The 24,254-nt window shown below is 40.7% G+C and overlaps 2 protein-coding genes across 2 annotated transcripts in view; one reads left to right on the top strand and one right to left on the bottom strand.

Annotated features, from left to right (window-relative positions):
• Positions 1-6,492: 6,492 nt before the first annotated feature.
• MRAP2 (melanocortin 2 receptor accessory protein 2) lies at positions 6,493-18,049 on the top strand. The gene is made up of 3 exons (XM_009649107.1): positions 6,493-6,619; positions 12,245-12,344; positions 17,656-18,049. The coding sequence occupies exons 1-3, from the start codon at positions 6,493-6,495 to the stop codon at positions 18,047-18,049; spliced, it is 621 nt and encodes a 206-aa protein (XP_009647402.1).
• A 5,075-nt stretch (positions 18,050-23,124) lies between these two features.
• CEP162 (centrosomal protein 162) overlaps positions 23,125-24,254 on the bottom strand; it is a 45,633-nt gene continuing 44,503 nt past the window's right edge. The window contains exon 29 of the mRNA XM_035903938.1: positions 23,125-23,236. The gene's annotated coding sequence lies outside the window, so the exon portion shown is untranslated. The remainder of the gene's footprint in view (positions 23,237-24,254) is intronic.

The raw sequence follows: 24,254 nt of genomic DNA, 5'->3' as shown, positions 1-24,254 counted from the left end.
CATTACTTGTCTTTCTTGTGTTTTGTTTCTCTCTCCTTTTGTTTTTTTCTTTACAATTTATTATTTGTTTTATATTATTTTAATCTTTTTATTTCCATTATTAAACTGTTCTTGTCTCAATCCACAAGTGTTCTCACTTTTACCCCCCCAGTTCTCTCCCCTGTCCCACTGGGGGGTGGGGGGCAGCGAGTAAATGGCTGTGTGGTGTTTAGCTGTATGCTAGGTTAAACCACAGCAGCAGCAAGTCGCAATAGTTCTGTACTAACTGCTCCATGTCCCTTTAGAGTTAGTGCAGGACTGAAACTTTTTAAGAGCAGAAGGAATACCTACATAGCTTCCATGATGCCATGTTAGGTATAATTCATCTGTCTTCTCAGACAAGGCTTATGAGTGATCTTATATAATGTTTGCTCTATCTATTTTCAAATCCATATAGTTGTCTGTGAATTAGTAGTACAGTATGATTTCATATTAGTTTCTAGTTTACTTTCAGGTGGCCTCTACTGAAGTTGAACTACTAAGCGAGCATTAGTGCTTGCATATATCATTATTATCTCGTAGGAAAATACTTGGCAAATTGTTCTGGTCTTTTATTTGTTAAATTTTACTTTAAAGTCAAAGTCATTGCTTTTAAATTAAGCTATACAGTTAGCATGCAAATTGTATATAATGGGGTGGAGACCTTTTACACTGCGGCACACAGTGTAAGACATTAAGCATTAGTACATGGAAAATAAGACATTTTCATGAGAATTTATATGTATGGTGTATAAGAAATTTGTTGTTGGAGTCTAGTTTACATTGCACAGTTATAAGGATAATAAAAATGGATGTTACATGATGTGTAATAGAGTGGCATGAGGCACAGATGTCTAACTTCCTTATTTCTCATCTTAGTTCCTGGGATAAGCAGTGACTAAACTAGCATTTTTTTTGTTACCATTGTTATAAAGTCCTTTTGCAATGAATCCAACATAATTCTTGCTATTTTAGTGCAATAGCTCATGCATATGATGCTGTTGGTGAGCTTGAATAGGAACATAACCAACATTGAAAGCATACTTTCTTTTCTCTCCAAGAAAAGTCCCAGGTGTTGCCCACTCACAGTTATCATGTATGATTGGTTTTTATTGTTTTTTCAATTGTACAGTCAGTTTTCAGTTATCTTTCTATTTTTCCTGCTAAATTTCACTTATTTAGTATAGCTTGCTTTCCTCTTATTGCAGGCAGGAAGATTTGGTATTCCGGTGAAAAGACCACAAGTTTGATCTCAAATCCTGTACATTTATGATCTTGAGAATTAGCAAGAAGCAAGGACCACCTGGGTACGTATTTCCTGTAGACTCATTTCTCATCAGTGGTTGGGAGTGACACAGCCTGTTTGAAGCAATAAGGTTGTAGAAAGATGGGGTCTGTATTACCTTTCAGCTCATGCAGTGCAGAGTAAGTAAGTTTGTGCTTGCTTTCCTTGTTGACTTCTTTCCCTCTGACCTTGCCTCTTAGTCCTTGGCATGGCGTAAAAAGGAATGTGGTGGTGGTGGGTGATTCCCTTCTTCCCCCACGCAAAATATTGTTGCTGGTATGGTGACTTACGGGATATGGGAACAGCCTGAGTTGTTAACTTCTTATAGCTAACAACTTCTGGGTTCATTGTACTGCCTAGTTGATGGAGCTGATGCATCAGGGTGTAGTGCTAAGCTTCCTCAGGCTAGGACTTCACACAATTTGAAATGCTGCTACTTTTTTTTCCTGCCTGGCTTTTGGGTTCTTTGCAGTTTGCAAGAGGCCAACAGTTTGTTCCTGTATTCTGTGAAGTGCTTAGATGCTATGCCAGTAAGCAGAATAGAAGTACATGAAAACAAATGTAGTTTTTGATTGTAAATTTACCAGGTTGATTGTGTCTACTGTATTGGTAGTTTCTCTTGCTCCAGAAATGAACAGTACATTGACCAGTCCACCCAGATTTATTCTTGTGCATGCAGGTCAGGTTTGGAGGTGGTTGTTGCTGGTTACACACAAGGCCTATTCCAGATGTACACAAAACTAAATTTGCCTTTGTGGCCCCAGTGGTGGTGTAAGCTGTGAAGATGTGCTTCAGATGTGGTCTGTGTCCAGTTTTGCCTTTACAGTGACTCAGTTTGAAAGGTAAGTGGCTGTAAGTGTTGTGTGATGTTCCGATGACATCCAGATTGAATCAAATAGTCATAACTGCAGCAGTGTTTGATGCCCCACTGCTGCAGTTGAAAGATGTGGATTTTGTGCAAATAATAGCCCAAAGGTCAAGCTGGCTTGCTCAGGTACCACTGGCAGGCAAGCTGTGACCTTACAAACTTTCACACAGGTTACAAACGAGTTCTCATGAATAAACTCCAGGTGTTGCAGTCATATCTCCCTGGGGAGTGTCTGGGTACTTGTTGACAGCCTTTATCTGCAGATACCAACCCAATGCTCTAGAAGGCGGCCATGAGCACTTGCCCTTTTTTAGTTTCCAGGAGACTGACCTGCCTGAGCCTCCTGGCTGGCAGCACTGAACACAGCCCTGCATTGGGGTTTCTTGAGTGATCAAAGTGAAGCTTTTTGTTGCTCACTTAGTTGCTCCTGAAAGAAGTGAGCCAGGGTGAGGAAAGGCTGTCTGCATCCATACGCATCAAAGTCAACAGAGGGACTTTTCACGTTTGCCTTAAATGGTTCCTGTGGGCCCCCCCCCAGACCATTCTTTCTGCCCCCTCCCCCCCCAAAAAAAACCCCAAACCCATCCTCAGCAAGGTCAATTAGAGGAGCTTCCTGATATGCCTCAGAGTTGTGGGATGAATCGCTGCTGTCTGCTCCTGGCAGAAAGAGCATTTGAGTGCATCTCCTGGGGGAGTTCCTTCCCAGAAGTCCTTGTCTGGCCCCCGCAGTCCCTCCATGACCTGCCGCAGCCTGGCAGATGCCTGTGACACGCTGCTAGCATGCCAACTTGCCCTGCTTTGCACTTCTTTGGGAGATGCAAGGTCTTAATGTTCACTACTTTCATTGTGCTGGTCCTTGTTGCACCATACTAGATTGGCTTTTTAAGTAGAAAAGGTTTTCTTTAACATGTTTCAGGCTGAGGTTTTTGGAGGCATTTGGACAGACAAGGCTTACAAGTCAGCTGCGAGCTAGTTTGGGGCAATGTTTATGTTTAGCTGTACTGAATGATTTAGAGGTGTATTTTGTATTTCCCGCAAATCCTGAGGCAAAGGTTTAGCCTGGGAGCTGGTGACCCAGGTTTCAGTTAGCACCTCTCCCTCTGATAGTGCAACAGAAGAAAGTTTAGAAACGCTTGTAGTCAGTGGTGAAACACTGGAGCTTCTAGTCCTAACCTAAGAATAAACAAGGACAGATTCTTTGTGTCCTAGAAGTGGCTGTTCTCCCCATAAATCATAAATGGACAGTCATGACTGGATTGGGAGAGAGATCTGCATATGGCCAAATGAATCCAATCTGCCTGCAGTTGAGGTGGAAGAACAAACGTTTTTCAGACTGTTCATATACCCCATTCTGAAGTTTTCTGCCTGCAGATTGCTGTTCAGCTCTTTTTATAATACTAGAAGCAAGGAGGTGCCTATGAACATTGGTGATGCCATATGAGAAATATTTATATGAAAGACTTCTCTAGAAGGCTATAAAAGAGAAAAGCAGTCCTTAAACAGGAACATGCTAATAACGTTTGGCAAGAGACACATAATCAAGAAAGCATTGAAGAGAAGGGGAAGAAGACAGTGGGAACCCTGTGCAGCACTGCGTAGTCTCTTAGGGCTCAGTCACAAAATGAAATGCAAAGTCTTGACAACTGACAGAGCTGAGATGGGAGCAAACTGGGACAAGAATCTTCGGTTATTCTCTGTGCCATTTGCTTCTCCCAGAAGGCAACAGTTATCTTAGTTGATTAAAAATGAGAAAAAACTCTGCTTAAAGCTTAATTAGACATTCTTTCTTTGATTCCAGGAAATAAGAAGGTTTTCTAGTCACTGGGAAAGCAATGGAGAAATTTACTGTTAACACAGTCACTTAAAGTCAACCTCTTTCAGTTGTTTGAGTTAGAAGTAGAGGATGGGAAACATCCTCAGGCATGGACTGGATTGTCCATTACAGTCATCTTTTTTTCTTCCTCCTCTATGCTTCAGACTATTTTTTCTCTCTGGGAACTTTCTGAGTGGCTAAAGGAGAGCGAGGGTAATGTTAAGCTTCTATTTTGACCCAAGAAAATGGGGTCAGTCACTTCTCTCCCTGCTCTGCTCCACCCCCTTCCTGTTGGCAAATTGCTCATTGTGAAAACTAAGTTGGTTTGAGTTGAGAAATAGATCAATTTCTTGTTTTAAAGGATTTATCACTTGCTAGTCATGTTTTGGTATGCATTTAAGGTTCTGAACACTGTAACTGGATATGAAGTTTACTTTTTGAGGCATACTTCACTGTTTATCTAAAATTGTTTTGAGACATTCCTGCCAGCCTTTACTCATGGTAAAATAGTTGCAGAAAGAACCTTTTAGAAATTGGAAAAGCTGTTCATATTCCCTGGGTGCATTTGTGTTCCTCATTTTGTGCCTGATTCCTGTTCTTTATATATGGCCCTCCTAGCGCTTGAATGATGCGCTTTACTTGCACAGCCTTAGTCAATCTAATTATCCTTAGGAAGGACTGAAGGTTCAGTGATTTTGAATGACATGGCTATTTAGGGCCCTTCTTTTCAATAGTTTTTACCTGGATTTGACTTTGTGCTCTGAGAAGTTTTATCATCCACAGAACACCTAATTGCAATAGTTCTATAAACTGCATGGACTCTTTACCCTGCTGGGTTTTAATTGAATGCAAAATTACCCAAAGCTCAATTTTCTTTTACAAAAAGTATGTTGCAATATGTTTCAAGTTGGATGTCCTGACTCCGGCTGCAGATGTTTTGCACAGAGATGTGCTCTCTTTTGGTACGCTTAAAACTGTCTTAATATTCTGAAAAAATTACTCTGCAGAACGCAAATACCTAGTGCAGTGTTGTGGTAATGACAGAAATGTCTGTCAAGACAATTCAATGATGCTTAATGTTGCATTGCAGTTTTTCATAATCTGTGGGGAAAATCACTCCTGCTTTATTTTCCTTCCATAGTAGCATATTGAAGCTGTTTATTAGCACAGAGAAATTTAGGTTGGAAGGGACCTCTGGTGGTCATGTGGTCCAACCTCCTGTTCAAAGCACATTCAACTCGATTAGATAAATTTTTCCTTGTATCTGATTTAAATTTTCCGTTTCCCAGTTTGTGTCCATTGCTTCCTGTCCTCTTACTCTGCACCTCTAAGAAGAGTGTCTCTGCACCCTCTGACTGAAATTGTAACTGTAGACAGCACTAAGGTCTCCCAGGAGCCTTCTCTTCTCCACGCTGAACAAACTCGGTTCCCTCAGGCTCTTGTGCATCCTGTGCTTCAGCTCCCTGACCATCTTGGTGGTCACCAGACTTGACCCAGCATTTCTGTGTCTTGCTGTTATTGGGGATACCAAAACCAGATACAGTACCCCAGGTACAGTCTTATCTGTGGCGAGTATCAAGAATAAACACTTCTTTTGACCTGCTGGCTACACTCTTGTTAAGTCAGCTCAGTACACATTTGGCTGCCTTTGCCGCAAGGCATATTGCTGACTCCTGTTCGGCTTGTTGTCCACCACGGGTCCTTCTCTGCAGAAGCTGCTTCCCAGCAGCCAACCCCCAGCCTGTACTACTGCATGGGATTATTCCCTCCCAGATGCAGGACTTTGCATTTGCATTGGTGATCCTCATGAGGCTCCTGTCAGTCCCTTTCTCCAGCTTGTCCACATCCCTCTGAGTAGCAGTCTGCCCCCCAGCCCCTTGACTGTCCCCATGTAATCCGTGAACTCACTACAAGTGCACTCCATTTCATTGTCCAGCTCTTTAAGGAAGATATTAAAAGGTATTAGCCCAGTATCAGCCTGAGAGGTGCTGCTGGTAACCAGCTGCACCTTGTATGAATGATATAACTCTTTGAGCTTGGTGGTCCAGCCATTTCTCCATCCAGATATTAATGGCAGCACTGACCCTAAGCTTCTGAGGCTGGTGGTCTTTGGTACTTACTATTTTTGAGCTATAAAAGCTATATTCAGTCTGAAGAGCCTGGGTTTGGTACCTTTGTACACTTACAGGCATTTCTGTGGAAGTGAATGTAGATTCTCTTTTTTTCCATTGAAGAAAAGCTTTGTGTTTGTTGAGCAGTGGTTGGCCAGCAAAGTCTGGGGAAGGAGTGGGAGGGAATGTGATGGCCTTGTCTGATAGGGCAGTGATACTGGATTTTAAAGGAACAGGTGAGAGAAGGCCTTTGTAAGTGTGAGTGGCTCTTCTTGGGAACAGTGGCAAGGAAGAGATCCCATAAATAAGGAAGGATTTGGAATAAAATCAAAAGATGTACTAAAGTACGTAGTCTCTATTAACGCATTTTGTATCCACAGGTTTATTGAGGTGCAAGATGTCTGCCCTGAGGCTGATTTCTAACAAAACCTCCCAGCAGGCCTTGGCTAACTCTGATTACACCTGGGAGTACGAGTACTATGAGTATGGACCAGTGTCATTTGAAGGCCTGAAGGCTCATAAATGTAAGTTCAGTAGAGCTACACTTTATTGCAGCTGAGCTTGCCCATTTTAATGTTCCTACTCTTCATTTGTAACCGATTATTGTACAAAAATATGTCTCTCCTAATTTTTTGGATTCTCAGCAATTAGACTTACTACTATGTTGATTAGATTATTATAATTGTTTATGATTCTGTGATTCCATGTTTTTTATTGACTGCTTTTCTTGTGCATGAGAGAACCATGTATTTCTTGGCTGTGGTAGAAATTTGTCAATACTGAGGAATATCAGAGGATCAGGAACAGTTTATGAAGGCAAATACGGCCACTTCTTCTGGTGACTACTTGGTATGATCTGTTTTGCTCTGATTCATGTTCTCATTAATGCTAGAAGGGCAGTGGTGGGCAGCCTTACTGCTTTGGGTTTTCTTCATAGAAAATAAATTTAAGGCTATAAAAGATTTAAAACAAAAGAAGAAATTTCTCTTTCTGAAGAAACTGTTCTCATTGGGATTTCATAGAAGGAGCGTGCTAAATTCAGCATTCTGCTAATACTGGAGCTGTTTTACAGTAGAACTAACAAGTGGAGGACAGGGACCAGAGACATGAAAACTGTGGGTAGGAATTGAGAGGAAATTTAGCTAGGACAAGCTAGTATAGCTGGACCAACATTTATTTAAAGTCTAGGCAAGGGCTTTGACTTTTATGAAATTTTTTTGGGGGGGGGGAAGGGGAAGGAGATGGGTGTGGGTAAAAAAAAAAAAAAAAGAAAAAAAGAAAAAAAAACCAAACAAAAACCCAAACCATAACAGAGACTAACTCAGAATTACTGGACGTGTTTTGCAAGCACTTTGGCAAAGAGAGGCAAATAATTTTGTTTCTGTTTCTGAGCTCTGTTTCTGCTGGGTTTGAGCACCAGTCTTCAAAGTCTTGGGGAAGGGTCTCCATCCAGTGCTGGTGCACTGGTCCAGGGTGGGATACATACTTGCTGCCTCATTCATCATGATGAGGGTTCAGACTGGGGCAGAGGAGTGCTTGCAGTGGCAATCTGTAGCGCAGGAAGACTGATCTCCCTTGGCTCTGCACAGTTGGGATGTTTTGGGGAGACTCTGTAAGGGTCAAAAGAAACCTGCTGAAATTCTTAATAACTTTTAAAAGAACTAGAGCAGAATTGCTTTTTAGCCTGAATTGTACTTGACCTTCCTTTTTTTTCTCCAAAGTCTGCTGATTACTGTCTGTATTTTTACAAATGTTAGGTACTTGAAAAATGTAGGTTAGCTTTTCTCATGTTTCTAATTTATATTCCATTCTTCCACTTAATCAGAAGCCAAACTGATACAAAGATTACTGATTACAGAGGTTAGCTGCAGTGTTATGTACATGCCTTCTTTTTAGCTCGGTGTGTCAAAGAGTGTGACAGGAGAAAAAAAAATACATGATAGTTACTTCTGGATTGCAGCAGGTATAGCGGCAAAATGGATCTTGGATTGCCATCGAAGTGGTTGCCATGCCAAGCGTGGCAGCTCAGCTTTGCAGTCTGGCTGTGTTCTTCGTAGGGCTGGGAGGGTATGGGACAGAAGAAACAGGTGGAGCTTGGTGTACTTATGAAAGAGAGAGACTAATAGTAGTATTGAATCGGTGACCTAGGAAGTCCCTTCTGGTTTTGTGGTTTGTTGTTCGGTTGGTTTGTTTGTTTGTTTTTTAAACTGGTAGATTGGAGTTGGTTCTGTTTACTTTGGTGTGCATTCTCAGAGGGCTGAGTTTAACCTAGTAAAGGAACAGTCTCTGTCTGTGTTGTGTATGGCATGGTATTTCTTGACATGGTATGTTCTTGGTATGTTTCTTGTTCTAGCCATTTCCAGCTGTGTTGAGACTGTCGAGGAACGTGGAGGCAGTGTGGTCAGACATTTAACTTCACTGAAATCCTAACCTGAGGAGGAAAGAGGAGAGATGAAACTGGGGTTGTATTAGGAGGGAGACTTTGAATATTGACAAATCCTCATTTTTTGATTTATTGGCTTTTTTTTTGTGGCCACGTAAGAAATCTTAACTCTCATAGCCTTTGGCACAGCTACAAGTAGGCTTAGTTTCAGCCTCTGCTAAGATAAATTTTGTAGAGGCAGGTTGTCACAAATGGTGAGGTTGGGGCTTTGTAGACATATTACCGCTTGGAAAAACTCTGTTTCCTTCAGGTGTGCAGTTATAGCTTTTGTAGCAATGGTGGAATTTGAGTCAGTAATATGAAGTGAGGTGAAAGCACTGGGAGAGGCTGCTTCAGTGATCTGGGTTACAGTGTAAGGTTAAAATGGTGCTGTTAGCTCATATGTATATTGCACAGTTGTACCGTGAGCTGTAATGAAGCCAAGGGGATAAATGGGCTGACCAGTTTGTGGGGAGGTGTGTGGTGCAGGGAGAAAATGTCAGTGATACCACTTCATTTAGAAAACACCAGCTCATTGAGTCCAAGTACTGAAAATCAGAAGTGGCTGAGTAGGGTGCTTCTTTCTGCGCTGCTCTGAGAGCAGGAAGCACCTTTATGGCGGGACAGTCTTTGAGTGCTGTTGGATATATGAATGTGTGAATGCTACCGAATTCCAGAAAAGAGTCTAAAAGAAAATAAAACAGTGAAACTGGAGAAGGGGTGTTAATGAATGCCTGTAACTTACGTTGGAGAACTTGAAGAGGAGTGGACTCTGGTTTTGGTGATGCAGGCTGACAGTGCCAGCTGGCCAGCTGTAACATCACTGGTTCTTCTTAAAATTAGAAGTGCTTGAATTTTTTTTTTTTTAAATTTTTAAAATTTTTTCTTATACACAAGGTATTTTGCCCAACATGAGGGCACTGTTTTGAACCATGAGGTAAGGTGAATTCCACAGGAGAAAGTTGGAGGCCTCTTTCGGATTAATGTTGATTAAATTAATTGTAGGCAAGTGGAGGTTCCTAATAATTCAATGCATATACAAAGGGAGAAGAGCGGAGAAAAATTTGTGCAAAGTGACCTGTGAAGAAAAAATATTCACAAAATAATCTAATACACAAAAATACATTTCTGAAAAAAGGAAGAAAAAGAAGTGCAGATGGGGAGAAGATGAGGTGTTCAAATGTCACAGTGACTTTTCAAATATAGGACTGCAAAAAAAAAAAAAAAAAGCTGCTTTACAAACAAAAAGTGTGTTCTGCCTGCAGAGAAGTGAAGGCAGGAACTAGAAATCAGAAAATCCAGAAAAGTAGGCACCAGATGTTTTGTAAATTAAAATTTGGAAGGTAAATAGACAAAGATAGCTAGGAGATATCTGTGACTGGCAGAGATACAAGCAAAATCCTTTTTTGTGCCTTAGGATCAGAAAAAGCCTCAGTATGTTAGAGGTAAAATAGGTAGGGAATGATCAGGGGGGCAGAACTGCTGCTGGGATGTTATGAGTCTGTGCTAGGAAGGAAAGGAAGGCTGGTATTGCAAGTTGGGAAAGTCATGGGATGCTTTCCCAATCTATGTGTAACTTGTATTATAAATGTAGTCCTACATACCATATTTTTTTGAATAAATGTTGTGTCATGTACTGTTTATTTTGAATGTTTAGAAGGTAGTAGGTTTGAATAATTTGCACTGAGTGAGACCTAAACGAAATACTGAAGAGAACTCATGCCACCTGCTTTAATTTTAAACAAATCTAAAGAGTGTAATTGATACAGCAGAGGGTTGGAAGTGTGTCAGGAGCTACAATAAAGCAAGGAAGATGTAGCTTTAGGCTCAGTAAACTTAAGAATTCCTTTGGGGGGGAACACCAAACAAACCACAAGACAGGCTTGTTATTCATGAATTACAGGAGCACACAGTGCTGGCAGGTGTGATTTTTGTGGGGAGTAGTAGTTTATCAGAATCTTGATTTATTTTTTTTCCTTCGTTGATAAGTTAAGTTTGGCAGCTTGATCAATATAATCTATGTGCATATTTTCAAGACATCTTACTTGATCAAACTTTACATTCTGGTTGTCAATGCAGTTGCATATCATTGAAGCATGTCTGACTAATTGGTAGGTAATAATAGCTGTAAATGGTTAAGTGGTGAATCTTTTTAATGGGAGTATTTATTTTTAGATGAAATTTTCAGGAACTGCAAAGTCTGGTAGGATGGTAGATAATCATGAGCTACTGTGTATTAGTAAGGCCAAACACAAGATGCATCTTGAACCACTGAATACAGCCTATACTTACAGAATAATACTGAAAATAATTTAGGGCTCCTAATGCATGAAATTACAGAAATAAGCTCATACCAGTGTGCTTTAAGCAAAAAGGAGTATTATACACTCCCCCTGCCGCCCCGCCATCATGGAAGCCTATACTTGAACCACTCTCCAGCTGTTTCACAAAGGAGGTTGGGTATGGCAGAGGAGAGATGGAATAAACCTTGCAGTGAGAGACTTGAAACGTAACCTCCTTAGTTTACCAGAAAAAGGGATTAAGGCGTGACTTGATTGTGATAAAGTATTTTCACAGGGAGAAAATCTCAGCTTGCAGCAGGCACTTTGACTTGTTTGTAAGTTAATTTTTTGAACTCTTACAGTGGAAGTTTTGAATAGTTGCATAAAAAAACCCCACAACTGACTGAAATGACAGGTGAAAAAGCACCTGTATACTGTGGGCCCTGGGCCAGGTCATATTTTGCGTTGGTGCTCTGTAGCTTTGGGCCATGTTTATCAACTAATTTGTTGGTCTGGAAATGTTTGTCCCACTTGTACCTCTCTTAAGCTCAAAGCTTCCAGGAACTTGATTCCTTCAGCAACAATTGTGGATCAATTTTGAAGTCGTAAGTGGGTGTACATTTGTTTTAAGTAGGACTGACAATTTATCTGTGGGTCCATTTGCTATAAATAAGAACAGTAGGTAAATTTTATGCACACAGGCAAAAAGCTATGCTCTTCCCAATTGCTTCTATATTTGGCTATTTTATTGGTGTTTTACTTGTGATTAGCTGGCGATTTGACTTTTTTGTCCAAATGCATTTAGCTCCTCTGACATTGTATTGCAGTTTTCTGTATGCAAGTTGGAAGCCCAAATTAAAAATTGCTCAGAAATGTCTTGTGTACTTTGGTTACTATTTGTTGAGGTAGCAAACAGTTTTATCTGTGGTTCCATTTATTTCGGAACCCTTTATCTTACCATTGAAAGAAAGCTAGATCTTCCTAAACCTATTGTGTCAAAGAAATCCCCCAGAAGCCTAATGGTCTCAGGCAGAAATAATATAAGATAGCAGTCGTTACAGGGATAGAGGTTTTTGCTGAAAATCGAATAATCCTCTCATCTGAGTTCTGGCACTGAAGTTGTTTCCAAAGCAGTGCTTGGACATGGGCCAGGCATCGCAAAGGGAGCTGCTCCTATTTTACTAACCAAGAGTATTCAGTGTCTTCCCTCTTTCAAATTGTTTTTGTTTTGTCCAAACATCAGCAAATTTCTGTCTAGAGATGAGAGTTTCAGTGGTGGCTTTCTGTTTAAAAATAAATAAAGATAAAACCGATTGTCCGTCCTCTTTGCCATCCAGGCATAAGACGCAAAGTCTTTTGGGTTTTGGAGTCATGCTGCATGTGGAAGGCAACTTTCTGAAAGTGCAGGTGGAATACTGACCGTTTTGTTTTCTCTTTTTCACCAGATTCCATTGTTATTGGATTTTGGGTTGGTCTTGCGGTTTTTGTCATCTTCATGTTTTTTGTCCTGACCCTGCTGACGAAAACAGGAGCGCCACATCAAGAGTGAGTCTGAAAACTGGAATAACAAATCCAGCCTGCTAAGTGGTGCGTCGGTTCTTTTGCAGCACCCAAACAAGCAGTGACAGTACTGACATCGCTCCGGCATAGCACCATCTTGTTCTACTCCGTCCTTATGAAAGGGTGCCATCTGTCATTGTTTCAAATAATCTTTGTTCCATGCACTTTTAGGAGACCAGCTCTGTAGAGCTGTTATTAATGTGTTCCCTGTTTAGCAAATATTCAGTAGGCATGCAGTAAGAAGGGAATAGCTGCATGTATGCATTTCCATGCTAAAATGAAGTTGGTAGGTAGGCTGCCAAACAGGTGGCTTTAGATTACTGTTCTGCAAATAAATGGGGTCATTCTAGGTAGGCTCATGTTATGATGGTGTGGAACAGAGAAATGTGAATGTTCACAGAGTATATACAAATAAAATGCAGTGCAGATGTTAAATTAAGGAAGTTGAAGTCTGGAGGGTTTCCATATGTTTGTGTGTTCAAGTCCAAAAGGTAGATACTGGTAGTATTTACAAAATCTTCCCGTAACCCTGTAGCTCCCCTAGTGTCAGAGTGTCTTTAGTTTCTGCTGAGAAATTCTAGCAGATGCTGAAGTACAGATCAGCCCATAAGTGTTTAACACCACGGTCCCCTGAAGTCACAAACTAACCTTTTTTTTTTTTTTTTTGTTCTTTCCAGCAGATAAGTATGTGCAGACCATACCTTGCCTCAACTATTTATCTGCATTTGTGCAGCACACAAGCTGTCAGCCTCCCTTCCTCTGAGAAAATTTGAACCCACATCTCCTCTCAGGCTTGCATGCCATAAAGTAGAAATAAAAAGCCTCTCTGGAGAGCAAGATTGCTTGCAGGCGGGTAGCAATGATGAGAAACTGATTGCGAAAGGCAATTGTTAGTGCTTATCGCTTCCTAAAGCAGCCTGCCTGTCTCTGCCTACTGAAGGCCCTTTGCTATTTGGTCATATGTAGACTGCCTCTGAAACTTCATATAATAGCACATCTTTAGAGGCAGAGCCGTATTAGGGAGGACGTACATATATTGTGAGCCTCTTCGGTGCTCCTAAATTTTTGCTTCTGTGAGAAGGAAATAGAGGTGGAAGAAGTCAGCTTCCCAGAACTGACTTGCTGAATTTCATGGCTGGTGGTTTTCCTCCCTTACAGATTGTCATAAAGTAGCCAAACCCTGCTCCCAAATACATTTAAAGACCTTTTAAGTGTTGGTGTGCTGCTGCTGCCTTTTCCTGGAGATCTTGTTTCTTAGCTGAGCATCCGAGTCTGTATCCCACGTGAATAATAGGAGAGGGGAAGAAGTGATGAAGTCGAATATAGAGCAAAGAGAATTTAATATGGATATTTGCCAGAATTTTGTACACTTGTAAAAATGTACTTTGAGGTAGCAGAGGGCTGTTTGGTATCTCCCACTGTGGTTTTGCTTTCTTCATCAGTTTTCTTGGAACAGGTTGCCTAGAGAGTTTGTGAAACCTCCATCTTTGGTCTACTTCTACATCCAGATAACCTGATCTGAATTTGGAGTTGGCCTTGCCTTCATCAGGGCATTAGGCTAGAGACTCCAGAGGTCCCTTCCAGCCTAAATCTTATTACGATTTCTCTTCAGTTGCTGAAGAGAGCCCAGTCATTTCCTTTCTGTATTTGTTTCAAACTTCCTTGCAGCTTTGGGAGCTGTGTGCTTGAATGCTTGCCCACTTACGCACACTGAGTTGTAACCTTTAACAAATTTGAGCACTATTTTTTTGGGATTTGGTAACCCTCTGTGTACAGTACTGGAAATAGAACATCCAGCAATATGCTCAGGGTAGTGAATACTGTTGTCTCCTCTTATTTTTGATACACGTATATAAAAACTGGAGAACATAAATACCTACATGTAAAACCAGTGCAGACCACGGTTTTAGTTTGCCTGCATCTTCTCTCTTTATACCTGACTGGATTCTTTATGACTGAACATTTCATTAGTGGGCTGTCTTGCAGCCCTCCTTTAGAAATAGATGTTAATGGGGTTCCTAGCTCCTGGGAGAACGCCAGCCTGATTGATGGACATGTCTCTGACTTCAGCAAGTCAATTTGGCTGCTCTTTAAAGTACCATTAACGTGAGAGATAGTGTAACTGGGTTCAGATGGATAGATCCAAAGCAGAATACTCTGATTTTTCAGTAGTATGCTTTTCTTGCCTCAATCTAAAGGGTTTTGATAGCATGTACTTTTTGAAATTGTACAAGATGTTCAGAATTGGGTACATTCTCAGACCAGAAGAAAAGGGTCAGGATATGGACAAGGAGAGGTAGAAATTTAATTGGTTACAGAAATGATGCCTGCTGCACTTTTGTTTGCTTGCATATTGGTATGTATGGAACATTAGCTTGTGCGACAAAAACTTGGCGTTGACAGTCTTTTTGAATTTCTGCCTGAAAGTACTTTTCATTCATTGCTCAGGACAAGATCGTACGCTATGTTTGTTTCTCTGTTTAAAAGCATCCTTAAAAACACATTTGTGTGACAAATGCTTATGTTCATATAACCTATCTCTACAAAATCTTGGCTGGTGTAATCTCAAAGCTTCGTGCAGCTATTGAGGCAGGTTGTGCAATTAGTTGCATTAAAGGTGAAATGACTGATGCTTTTTTTTTTTAAAGAAATCGGTTGGGTTTGGTTAAGGATTTCACCCCAGAATCCATTCAGTGGATCTGCATTTCTCTGAAACAAAAACTTTTACAAATATATGTATGTGTTTGCTGAAAACTTGGTCAGGAAGGTTTCTCAGGTTCATGGTAGCACTTCTGGATTGGTATTAAGGATCTGTTTAGATCCCCCAAGTTCCCTTTGGGATGCCAAACCCTGCTATTTTGGAGGATTGGCTACTTGCTCCTTTCCATGCTTTGCCACGTACGCCAGGTCATTTCAGGGAGTGTTGAGAGAAAGGGTGTTTAAACTAGAGAGGAACGTTCAGTGTCAGTCCCAAACCAGTATGCCTCTGTTAGAAGGGTATACTGGGCAACATGGTCTGTACCCTGACAGTGCGCTCAAGTCCAGTGGGCAGAGTCCAGAGCTTAAGACTGAATCCAGCAGCCCAGCACCCAGCATTGCAGGCTGGAAGATTCCCAGAAAAGGGAGCCTGGGTTAGTTCATTGGCAACTCCTTGTTTTGAGTGGTTTCCAGTATGTGTGATGCTCAAGGTGCCTGGCATTCACCTTCCTGTTCTCTTGCTGGCAGCTTCTGGGACTCTGAGTCCCACTGACCCAAATATTGCAAAAGGGCTTTGATTGTCCAGGTGGCTGTGCTCCCTTCCACAGTAAAACTGGGATTTCTTATTTTGAGTGTTTTGAAAAGATACACCGAGCTGTACTTTGCATACTGTAATAAGCAAGACTATGCAAGTTTCTAGTCTAGTTTAAAAAAAAAATAAAATTCCTCCCCAAAATACAGAATAGTGTTCGTGAAATTCAGAATCTGAAAATATGACTGTGTATTAGATCATGTGTTCCTTACTCGTTAGCACAGGTTTGTTCTCTATCGTATCTCCTCAAGCATCCTGGGTCATTACAAAGTTTCTTTGCGTCCTCTATTTTTCCATTTAGATTAAGGTGCCGTTGCCAGTCTTGTGTGCCCCTCTGTACAGTCAGCCTTTGCTCCTTTGTAGCTCACTGGATTATAAAGCACTTTCCACACCTATGAACTGGTTTTACTTCTCTAATGGATGCATTTGAAGCTTTTTTCCAAAGTAATTTCTTCCTAGGCTTCTAATGCTTGTTCTTTTTTCTGTGCTTATTTGCTACCTCCACTGTCTGTGCCACAATACGACATAGAAACTCTGGGTGACAGATTTGCAAAACTATACACGCAATTTAAATTCACAGTGGTGATTTCTGTTGCATTATAAATACATACGTGTCAGTCATCAGTTCTGAAGGCTACCACAGTATTATTCCAGTGTGTTTGCTTCTTGGTGTGTATACAGTAGATTATTACTTAGTTACTGATCTGTCTTGCATCAATTTCAACATTATGCTTCTACGTGCTTCACTTTGAAATGCAGAATGACCCAATAAAGTTTTGATAAATGAGAGGACTACTTTGCTTGAAAGCTCGTGTAACGGGTTTTGTTAGGACAGACTTCTCTTATCATGTAATGGAAGTAAATTAGCACTGGGGAAGCAGGGATCTTTAACTATCACTGCAAGACTAATGTAGGTATCCTCTGAACTTGAAGGTTTTAGGGGTAGATTGCTAAAGGTGCCATCTGAGGCTTTCGGAAGCATGTAGGCACATACCTCCTACTGCAGGCTCGAAGGAATTAAATGATAATGTTTCTCTGAAAATCTCTGTAAGTGCTGTGTGCACCCTTGGGAGTCCAACTACCTGGCTCTAGTGTCATTTGCTACATGTTCACATGTAAACAGTCTAATTCTGTTCACACCAATGTGTAGTTCTTACTTAACAAAACTTACATTCTGAGAATACGTTTAGATTTTTTGCTACTCATCCTCTGAATGCCTCTGCTGCCTTTCAGATGCAAATAACTTGCGCTTTGTGGTGATAGCATCAGCCTGACAAAGAATGTATTGCTGTCTGTAAAACTTCTGTCTAGCTTGAGCTTTCTCACCCCCAGCTGTTCACAGCTCCTGCACACAAGTCCATGCAGATTGGAGCTTGTTTGAGCTCACACTTCTAGAAAACTGCAAGACAGAGGTTAAGATGTCCTTCCTGGGCTATGTGTCTGAATTGTTAAGGCCGCCAGTCTTTATAGCAGTCTTTAGTTCCAGCTCTCTCCTGATTTGGAAATGTGAATGTCGTTGACTGACTGCAGTGGAAAAGATGGTTTGATGCCTGGACAAGCAATCACTCAAATTATGCCTTTTGCGACAGCAGTGCTGCCTATGTCTCGGGAAGATTTTCTTTATCAAAGATTTTCCTCAAAGTGTTCTATAAGCCATTTTAAAAAACTTCTTACTACTTGATACTCTTTGATGTCAAGAGGAAATACTGAAGAGTATATCTGAGCTCATTCAGTGAGCTGATTATTAAAGTATATCAATTACTAGAAGTGCCATTTAAGAGTGCTGGCATTGATAACTTATTCCCATGGAAAATTATCATGGCAAATCAAGACTTAAAATAGCTTCAGCAGAAAATAATAAATAGTGCTGGCTTTTAAAGTCTGCTGTCGATAAGCTGTAGGGTTTCCTTTCTTCCTGATCTTAATGGTTGCTGAAACCAAATTTGCTGTTAAGAATTCAAATAGCTCTACTTTCACACTTACTGTATTTTTCTTTTTCCTCCTCAGCAATGCAGAACCTTCTGAGAAAAGATTTCGCATGAATAGCTTTGTGGCAGATTTTGGAAGACCTCTAGAGTCGGAGAGGGTCTTTTCTCGTCAAGTAGCTGAAGAATCCCGGTCACTTTTCCATTTCTGTATTAATGAAGTGGAACATTTGGACAAAGCAAAGCAAAGCCAGAAAGGTCCAGGTTTGGAGAGTAATATCCACTTCCAGGAAGTTCCCAGGAGCAGCGGAATGTTTGAGGAGGACCTAAATTGTCTTACAAAATTTAACATCCCTAACTTTGTGAACACAGAGCAGAACTCTTCACTAGGTGAGGATGATCTCCTCATCTCAGAGCCACCAATTATTTTAGAAAGCAAATCAGTCATGCAGTCTTCCCATCGGATCCTTGACTGAAAAGTCTTACTTCAAGGTAAACATTCCTGTTTGAAGCCTTTCTTGGCCTTCTGGTATTTTGATAGAAGGTTTTTCAGACCTGTGCTTTTTAATTGTATGTAAGACTGGCTGTGCTGACAGAACTCAGTTTAGACAAGAAGTAAAACACTGAATGCTTTATTCTGATGCCTTCTGTGGTCTAAACTTTTTGCCCAGCATTATTTTTTCGTCCTGATCTTTTTTTTTTTTGTTTTGTCTTTGTTTTTATATGACTGCTTATGTCCAGCTTCTGAAGGATGCCATAGTAATTTGCAGGGACTGTGAAGGCTGGAGCCTGGCATTGGGGGGGGGGTGTATGAAAAGTCCTCGGCCAAGAAAAGCGTAAACCTCAAATTAAGACTGAAGCAAGGATTAAACAGGCAGCCCCTGGGGAGGTTCTGCAGCTTCTGCCACCCCCCAGAAGGACACCTGAAACTGAGCAGCACAATGGATATCGGCTTGGCTTTAACTCCAGTTTCTGATTCCTAACTGCTTTTTGGTGCAGGTTAAACCCAACTTACAAAGCTTCCAGAGGGAATACCTTGCATATTAAATTGTTTGGTTACAGGGTTTACAAACTGCTACCACCACCTGTTGCTGGGTAAAAGCAAATTGGTGCCTGTAATTATAGTACTTCAGAGTGATATTCTGACAGCTGCCCAGTGATGACCTGGAATTCGTATTCTACACACAAACTGTAATTTTTTTTTATTTTTTTTTTTTATTGCTGATGCAGACTTCCAGTTTGGTAAGTGCAGGATTCAGTAACTAAATCACAGGAAATTAGATAAAGACTATTCTTCTTTTGCCAGTAGAGTTACTGTATGCAAATGGTGGTGGTATGTTAAGCTGGTGTTATGCTTTGCTTGTAGGCTGAACCTTCCCATGCTTTTTTGGCTCTATAAATGGCCCTTTTTTGACAAGTGGGCTAGTGAAGGGCTAGCAGGGTTTAAGTTGTTGAAAGGACCAGCTCTAAAAGCACAGCTGAACTGCACTTGCTACATCTTTTTGTGCTCAGCTGGGATGGTGCTGCAACCACAGCTGTTCTTCCAAGGAAAGGTTTGTTAAGGAACTGAATAGGTGTAACTTCAACCTTTAAGGTTGTGTTTTAGAGAAAGAATCATAGAATCGTTTAGGTTGGAAAAGACCTTTAAGATCATCAAGCCCAACTGTTAACCTAACATTGCCATCCCACCACTAAACCATGTCCCTAAGCACCTCGTCTGCCCGTCTTAAATACCTCCAGGGATGGGGACTCGACCACTTCCCTGGGCAGCCCGTTCCAGTGCTTGAAAACCCTTTTGGTGAAGAAATTTTTCCTAATGTCCAACTTAAACCTGCCCTGGTGCAACTTGAGGCTATTTCCCCGTCCTAAAATAAGGTTCTGAACCTTAGCCAGTACTCAAACTATGTTTCAGCTTTCTTCAAAAGATACTAACTAATGGCCAAATGGTTTTAAAGCAAGCACAAAGGATGCAGAGGAACCAGGTTCAAATCCTTTGCTGGATTTGAAGAGAGTGCTCTGCAGGAAATTCTTAACTGAAATGAAACTATCGGATTCAAGACACTGCCTGACTGGGTTTTCTTGAAACTAGCCTGCTTTGTATATGACATGTTTGTGTCAGAGTGAAAATGGAGCAGTGGCCTGCATTCTCCATTCTTCAGATGCTTAAATGCTGACTAATTCATTCTTCCTTCACCTGACAAATAATAAAAATCATGAATGGGTTGTCCATTTAAAGAATACAAAGAGTGGGGGAAACCTCTTTTGTTTGTGTCTCCTGTGCCCTTATTATAAACCACTTATACCTAAATTGCCTGTTTGCAAATGTAATTCTTGTGCTACTACTTCCTGGTGTTTAAAGTAAGGGGATTACGCTTAAAGCAGAGACTGTTTAAAACAAGATTATTTTTGAAAATAGTTCTCAAGAGAAGACTGAAGTGAATCCTGTTAGAAATGAGCACAGCTGCATGGGTTGCGAGGTGGGCTCCAGGATGCTGCTTCAGGTGTGAAAAAGGCCTCCTTTTGGCAGTAAGTACCTAACACAAGTGTGAAGGCTGTAGCTCTGGACTTCCCTTTTCTATTCCCAAATTAAGAAATCTGGGAAATCTCCACTGCCAAAAGTGGCAACTGCTTCCTGCCGAGGCACCTCAAAGAACTGTTAGCTATCTGATGGTTGAGCTTTGTCTGAACTGAAGCTCAATATGGTCCTTGCCAACAAGAGCTAAATGTGGCTTTTATAGCCTATTTCTGGGTGAGTGAGGTGCCTTTAGTGGTTTCATCTATTTTTTTTTTTATATTTTTCCTTTGCCATGCTCGAAAACAGAACTGCTGCTTAAATGAGGGGAAAATCTGTGTAGAATCCATCTCCTCTGCAATTGAGAAATGAAGCTTAATTTGAAAGCATTTAAAACTAGGTTTCAAAATAACACAGGTCTGCTTTTAGAAAACTAAAAGCTTGCTAGTCCCACTGCTAACCTAGGCTTTTCTTCTGCTACCTTAAGTCTTTGTTCCTTTTGTTTGGGTGCCTAACTGCTACTTTGGGGGAGGAAGGAGAAGTACTCATGTGTATGAATGTTGGTGACACTTAATGCCTAGATGAAAGGTATTTAATTAAAATGATCAAGGGATAATGCCAACTTAACTTACACCATGTTTGAATTGCATTCTTAGTGGCCTTCTGAAGCATGTATTAATCCTGTAAAGGTATTCAAGTGTTTGGTTCCTGCTTCTGTTCTTCCCTAATGATTCTTCTACTTTTTCCATCTTACTGCCCTTCTATCTTTAAAGTCCTTCATGCTGCTTTTTACAGAAGAATGACCTGGCAGTCTCTGGTGCACAGCTCCCACATGACTTCAGCAGCATTGTGGCAGCAGTACAGTCTGATTCAGATTTTTGCTCTGCCTCTGCATTAGAGCAGAGTCAAAAGCAAACGCAGAAGCTTCCTGTAGTCTTCAAACGCAGTTATTTTAAAGCTGTTCTTGCTTTCTTTTTCCTTTTTAAGAAGTAATAGATGTGATTTTTTTGCCTCGGGGAAAAAGGAGTGGTGGAATAACCAACTTTGCATAATATGTTTAAAAAAATTAGTATTTTTCAAAAAAACCATGATTTGATTCACTATGAAGAGAATAAAAAGTGTTTTGACCAGGGTAATCCTTCAAAAGGAGTACTTGGAATTTAATGGTGTTTGAATATGGAATTATTGCAAGTTTTCTTCCCGCTTGCCCTGTCTGTTTCAGAGCCTTTTCTCAAAGCTCACTATAAATGCATCACTGGTGGTAGATTTAACTTCATGGAGAGTTCCCCTAAGATAATTATGTATGTTCATTTGCATAAACATGTACTGTATTCTGTAAGAACTTCCTATGTCAAGTTATGTATTCCAGTTTTCAAAAGTGAATGTTTGTGAAATGTTCTTCTGTGTAAACAAGTTTTAGTTGTGTACCCTTTTTAAAAAAAAAAAACCGCCCTACAATGTCAAATCAGAAAATGTGCGCTCAGAGGAAAGAAAGGGAAAAGTAAAACCATTAACTTCTCTACTAAAATCCCGTGAGGCTAAAGGTGAAATAGATGATATGCATTTGTCATACAATTTAGTACTTATGCATCTGAGCTCTAGGTCTTGAATATTTTAATGCTAACATTTTTTTGCCACTGTGTGATTAAAAGAACAAACCCCTTCACAAGCCACCAGCAAAGGAAGAATTCAAGTGTGCTTTTCCCCTTCTTACTCTGCCCTGTTGTTCTGGCAGGGAAAGGTGACAAAGCTAAATAAATCACCTTGAGATACTGCAGAGCTGGGTAGCCTCAGGTATTGACAGGTAGCAAGGACAGCACAGAGTGAGAGAACCACATCTTTTCTAACAAGAGCAAGAGCTGGAGGCCTGTGCTTTCTCAGTTTTGGACATTTTGGACACTGAGGTATGTAGTTAGCTGTACGAAAGGCTAACCAAACCGCTTCAAAGTTGTCAGAGGACTTTCTGTTCAAGAGTCAGGGCAGCACTTGATCCATGGCGCCCCTTCCCTGCAGAACTAGATTTGCACAGCCGGTGCCAGTATACAGATCTGTTTTCCTTTCATTTTCCAGGATAGGTTAAATACCCGATACAGTGGCAGACTTCAAAATGTGTTCTATAGTAGCAAATAAAGTCTTCATCCATGATAATCTATTTAATTTGTTACATGAACAATTTTGACATGTATTTCAGAGAACTTGAAGTAGAACACACTGCTGCTGCCTCTGCCACAAGTGCCGTGGTGAGATCTGCCATTCTTCTGCACACCCTGTTTTCCTCTCTTGAAGCAGATGTCTTCTCTGTAGTCTAGGTCACAGCATCAGCCAGCCAGCTGCTCACTTGCTTTCCTAAAAGCTTCAAACATGAAAATTCACATTCTTATACTCTTACTGCTTTGCTGTAAACAAGTGAGTTCCAGCTAAACATAAAGCAATGATTCAAAGAACTGATGTTTCAGATTCTTTTAATCCATCCATTATAATGCCTCCTGGAAATGCATGATGAAATGGTATGGCATAAGAAGAAGAAAAACATACATGAGGAATATATAATTCTATTACTCTCTGAAAGAGCCCACTACACTCCCCCCTGGAATACAGTCAGAGCTAATGACCTGTTTTGTCAGTTTTTGCTCCATTTCAGTGTATTTTCCCCTTCCTGCACTGTCAAGAATTAGTAACTTAGCAGAGAAGTTAAAACTTACTTAAAGCTTAGTTCTGGAAAAAGCACACCATTACTACAGCTGTTCAAGACCAGAGCGCCCACGTCATGGTAAATGCCTAAACCTGAAAGTGCATGCTTCAGTGAGTGTACACCTACATAAATACCTGTGCGAACACAGTGTAAGCCATATTACAGCATAGGGTAGTGGTAAATAACACTGTCCCTGTTCAGTAAAATAGACTCAGAGGGAGAATTTAATCTGAAATTTAATTCAAACTATGTAAGATACCAGCATCTGCTAAGAACTGAATTGAAGAATTTTAAAAGGTGCATGAACACAAAGGCAACCCCCTCTTGGTGACCTGAGGCTTATACAACTGAGAGAGAGTTTCCAGGAACCAGAAATGTTTCCCCTAGGCCTTCCTGTTCCAGGCAGCGCCCCAGCATACCCACCTCCAGGACCTGGCCTCTCCCAGAACACAAGGGTTGCTGTAATTAAAAAATAAAAATAATAAAAAAAAAAATCCTCACTTCAGGCCACACACTTTAATACAGTGTTACACAATAGCGAATTGTACAGGAAATAAATGGTAAGTTGGAGTGATTCAATTTTATCCATTTGCAAAACAGTCCCAAACCAAGAAAATACAGCATATTTACACACAGCTGATATTTTACATACCAAGCGTTACTTTATTTACACAGTTTATCAATACAGACTAATGCTTCATTATTGGGGGACAAAACATCCACTCTAAAAATACTGAAAATATCTGACTAGGAAACAACCAGAATTAATATAGTAATTGCCAGCAGACTGTCCTTTTTTTATATCTATGTGTGTTTATACCCCCTTTATCTTTATGTATGTGTATGCTCAAAAAAAAAATAAAAAAAAATACCCTTGCACTTAATCGCTGTCTGTGCCTGTAGGGTATAAGCTGTTGTGCTATTTTCTTTATGCATGCTCAGTCACATGCTTGTGTAAGACCAAATGTGTGTTTACTGCTGGTCCCTGAAGACGAAGGATACTTAAATACATATACACAGACCCAAGCTATGTCACATTTGACTTAAATACTACAACCAACACTGCAGGGACCTGAAGAATGTATCCAGGTTTCATCTTCTCTTTGCCCTAAATAATTATACCTGATTGAGCTACAACCTCAATCTATGGAATTCTTAAGGACTCTGCAGTGCTGAGACTTTAAACTCATTTACTGGTTCTGACTTCAGTCATTTACTGGTTTGTTTGAAGCCTGTCCTTCTAGCCCCCAAGCAGCTCGCCAGCTTGAATTTCTTTACCGTGACTTACTGCCGCTCCTGTTCCTATCCTTTTAGCAGCGGGTTTTTCATGTACATCAAGTGCAATAGCCATCCTCCTCTTCCCTCCCCAGTCTCCTGGAGCAGGGCAGCCCCTGTGGCTTCAGTGGTTCCTAAGGCTCTGTTTTCCAGCCTGCTGATTGTTCTCTTCCCTCCTGTTGATCCGTCTCTTGCTTGAAAT

Source organism: Egretta garzetta, unplaced genomic scaffold (genome assembly GCF_000687185.1).
Source record: "Egretta garzetta isolate BGI_Z169 unplaced genomic scaffold, ASM68718v1 scaffold430, whole genome shotgun sequence".
Taxonomy (NCBI): Eukaryota; Metazoa; Chordata; class Aves; order Pelecaniformes; family Ardeidae; genus Egretta; species Egretta garzetta.
This window is presented reverse-complemented; position numbering and strand designations above follow the sequence as displayed.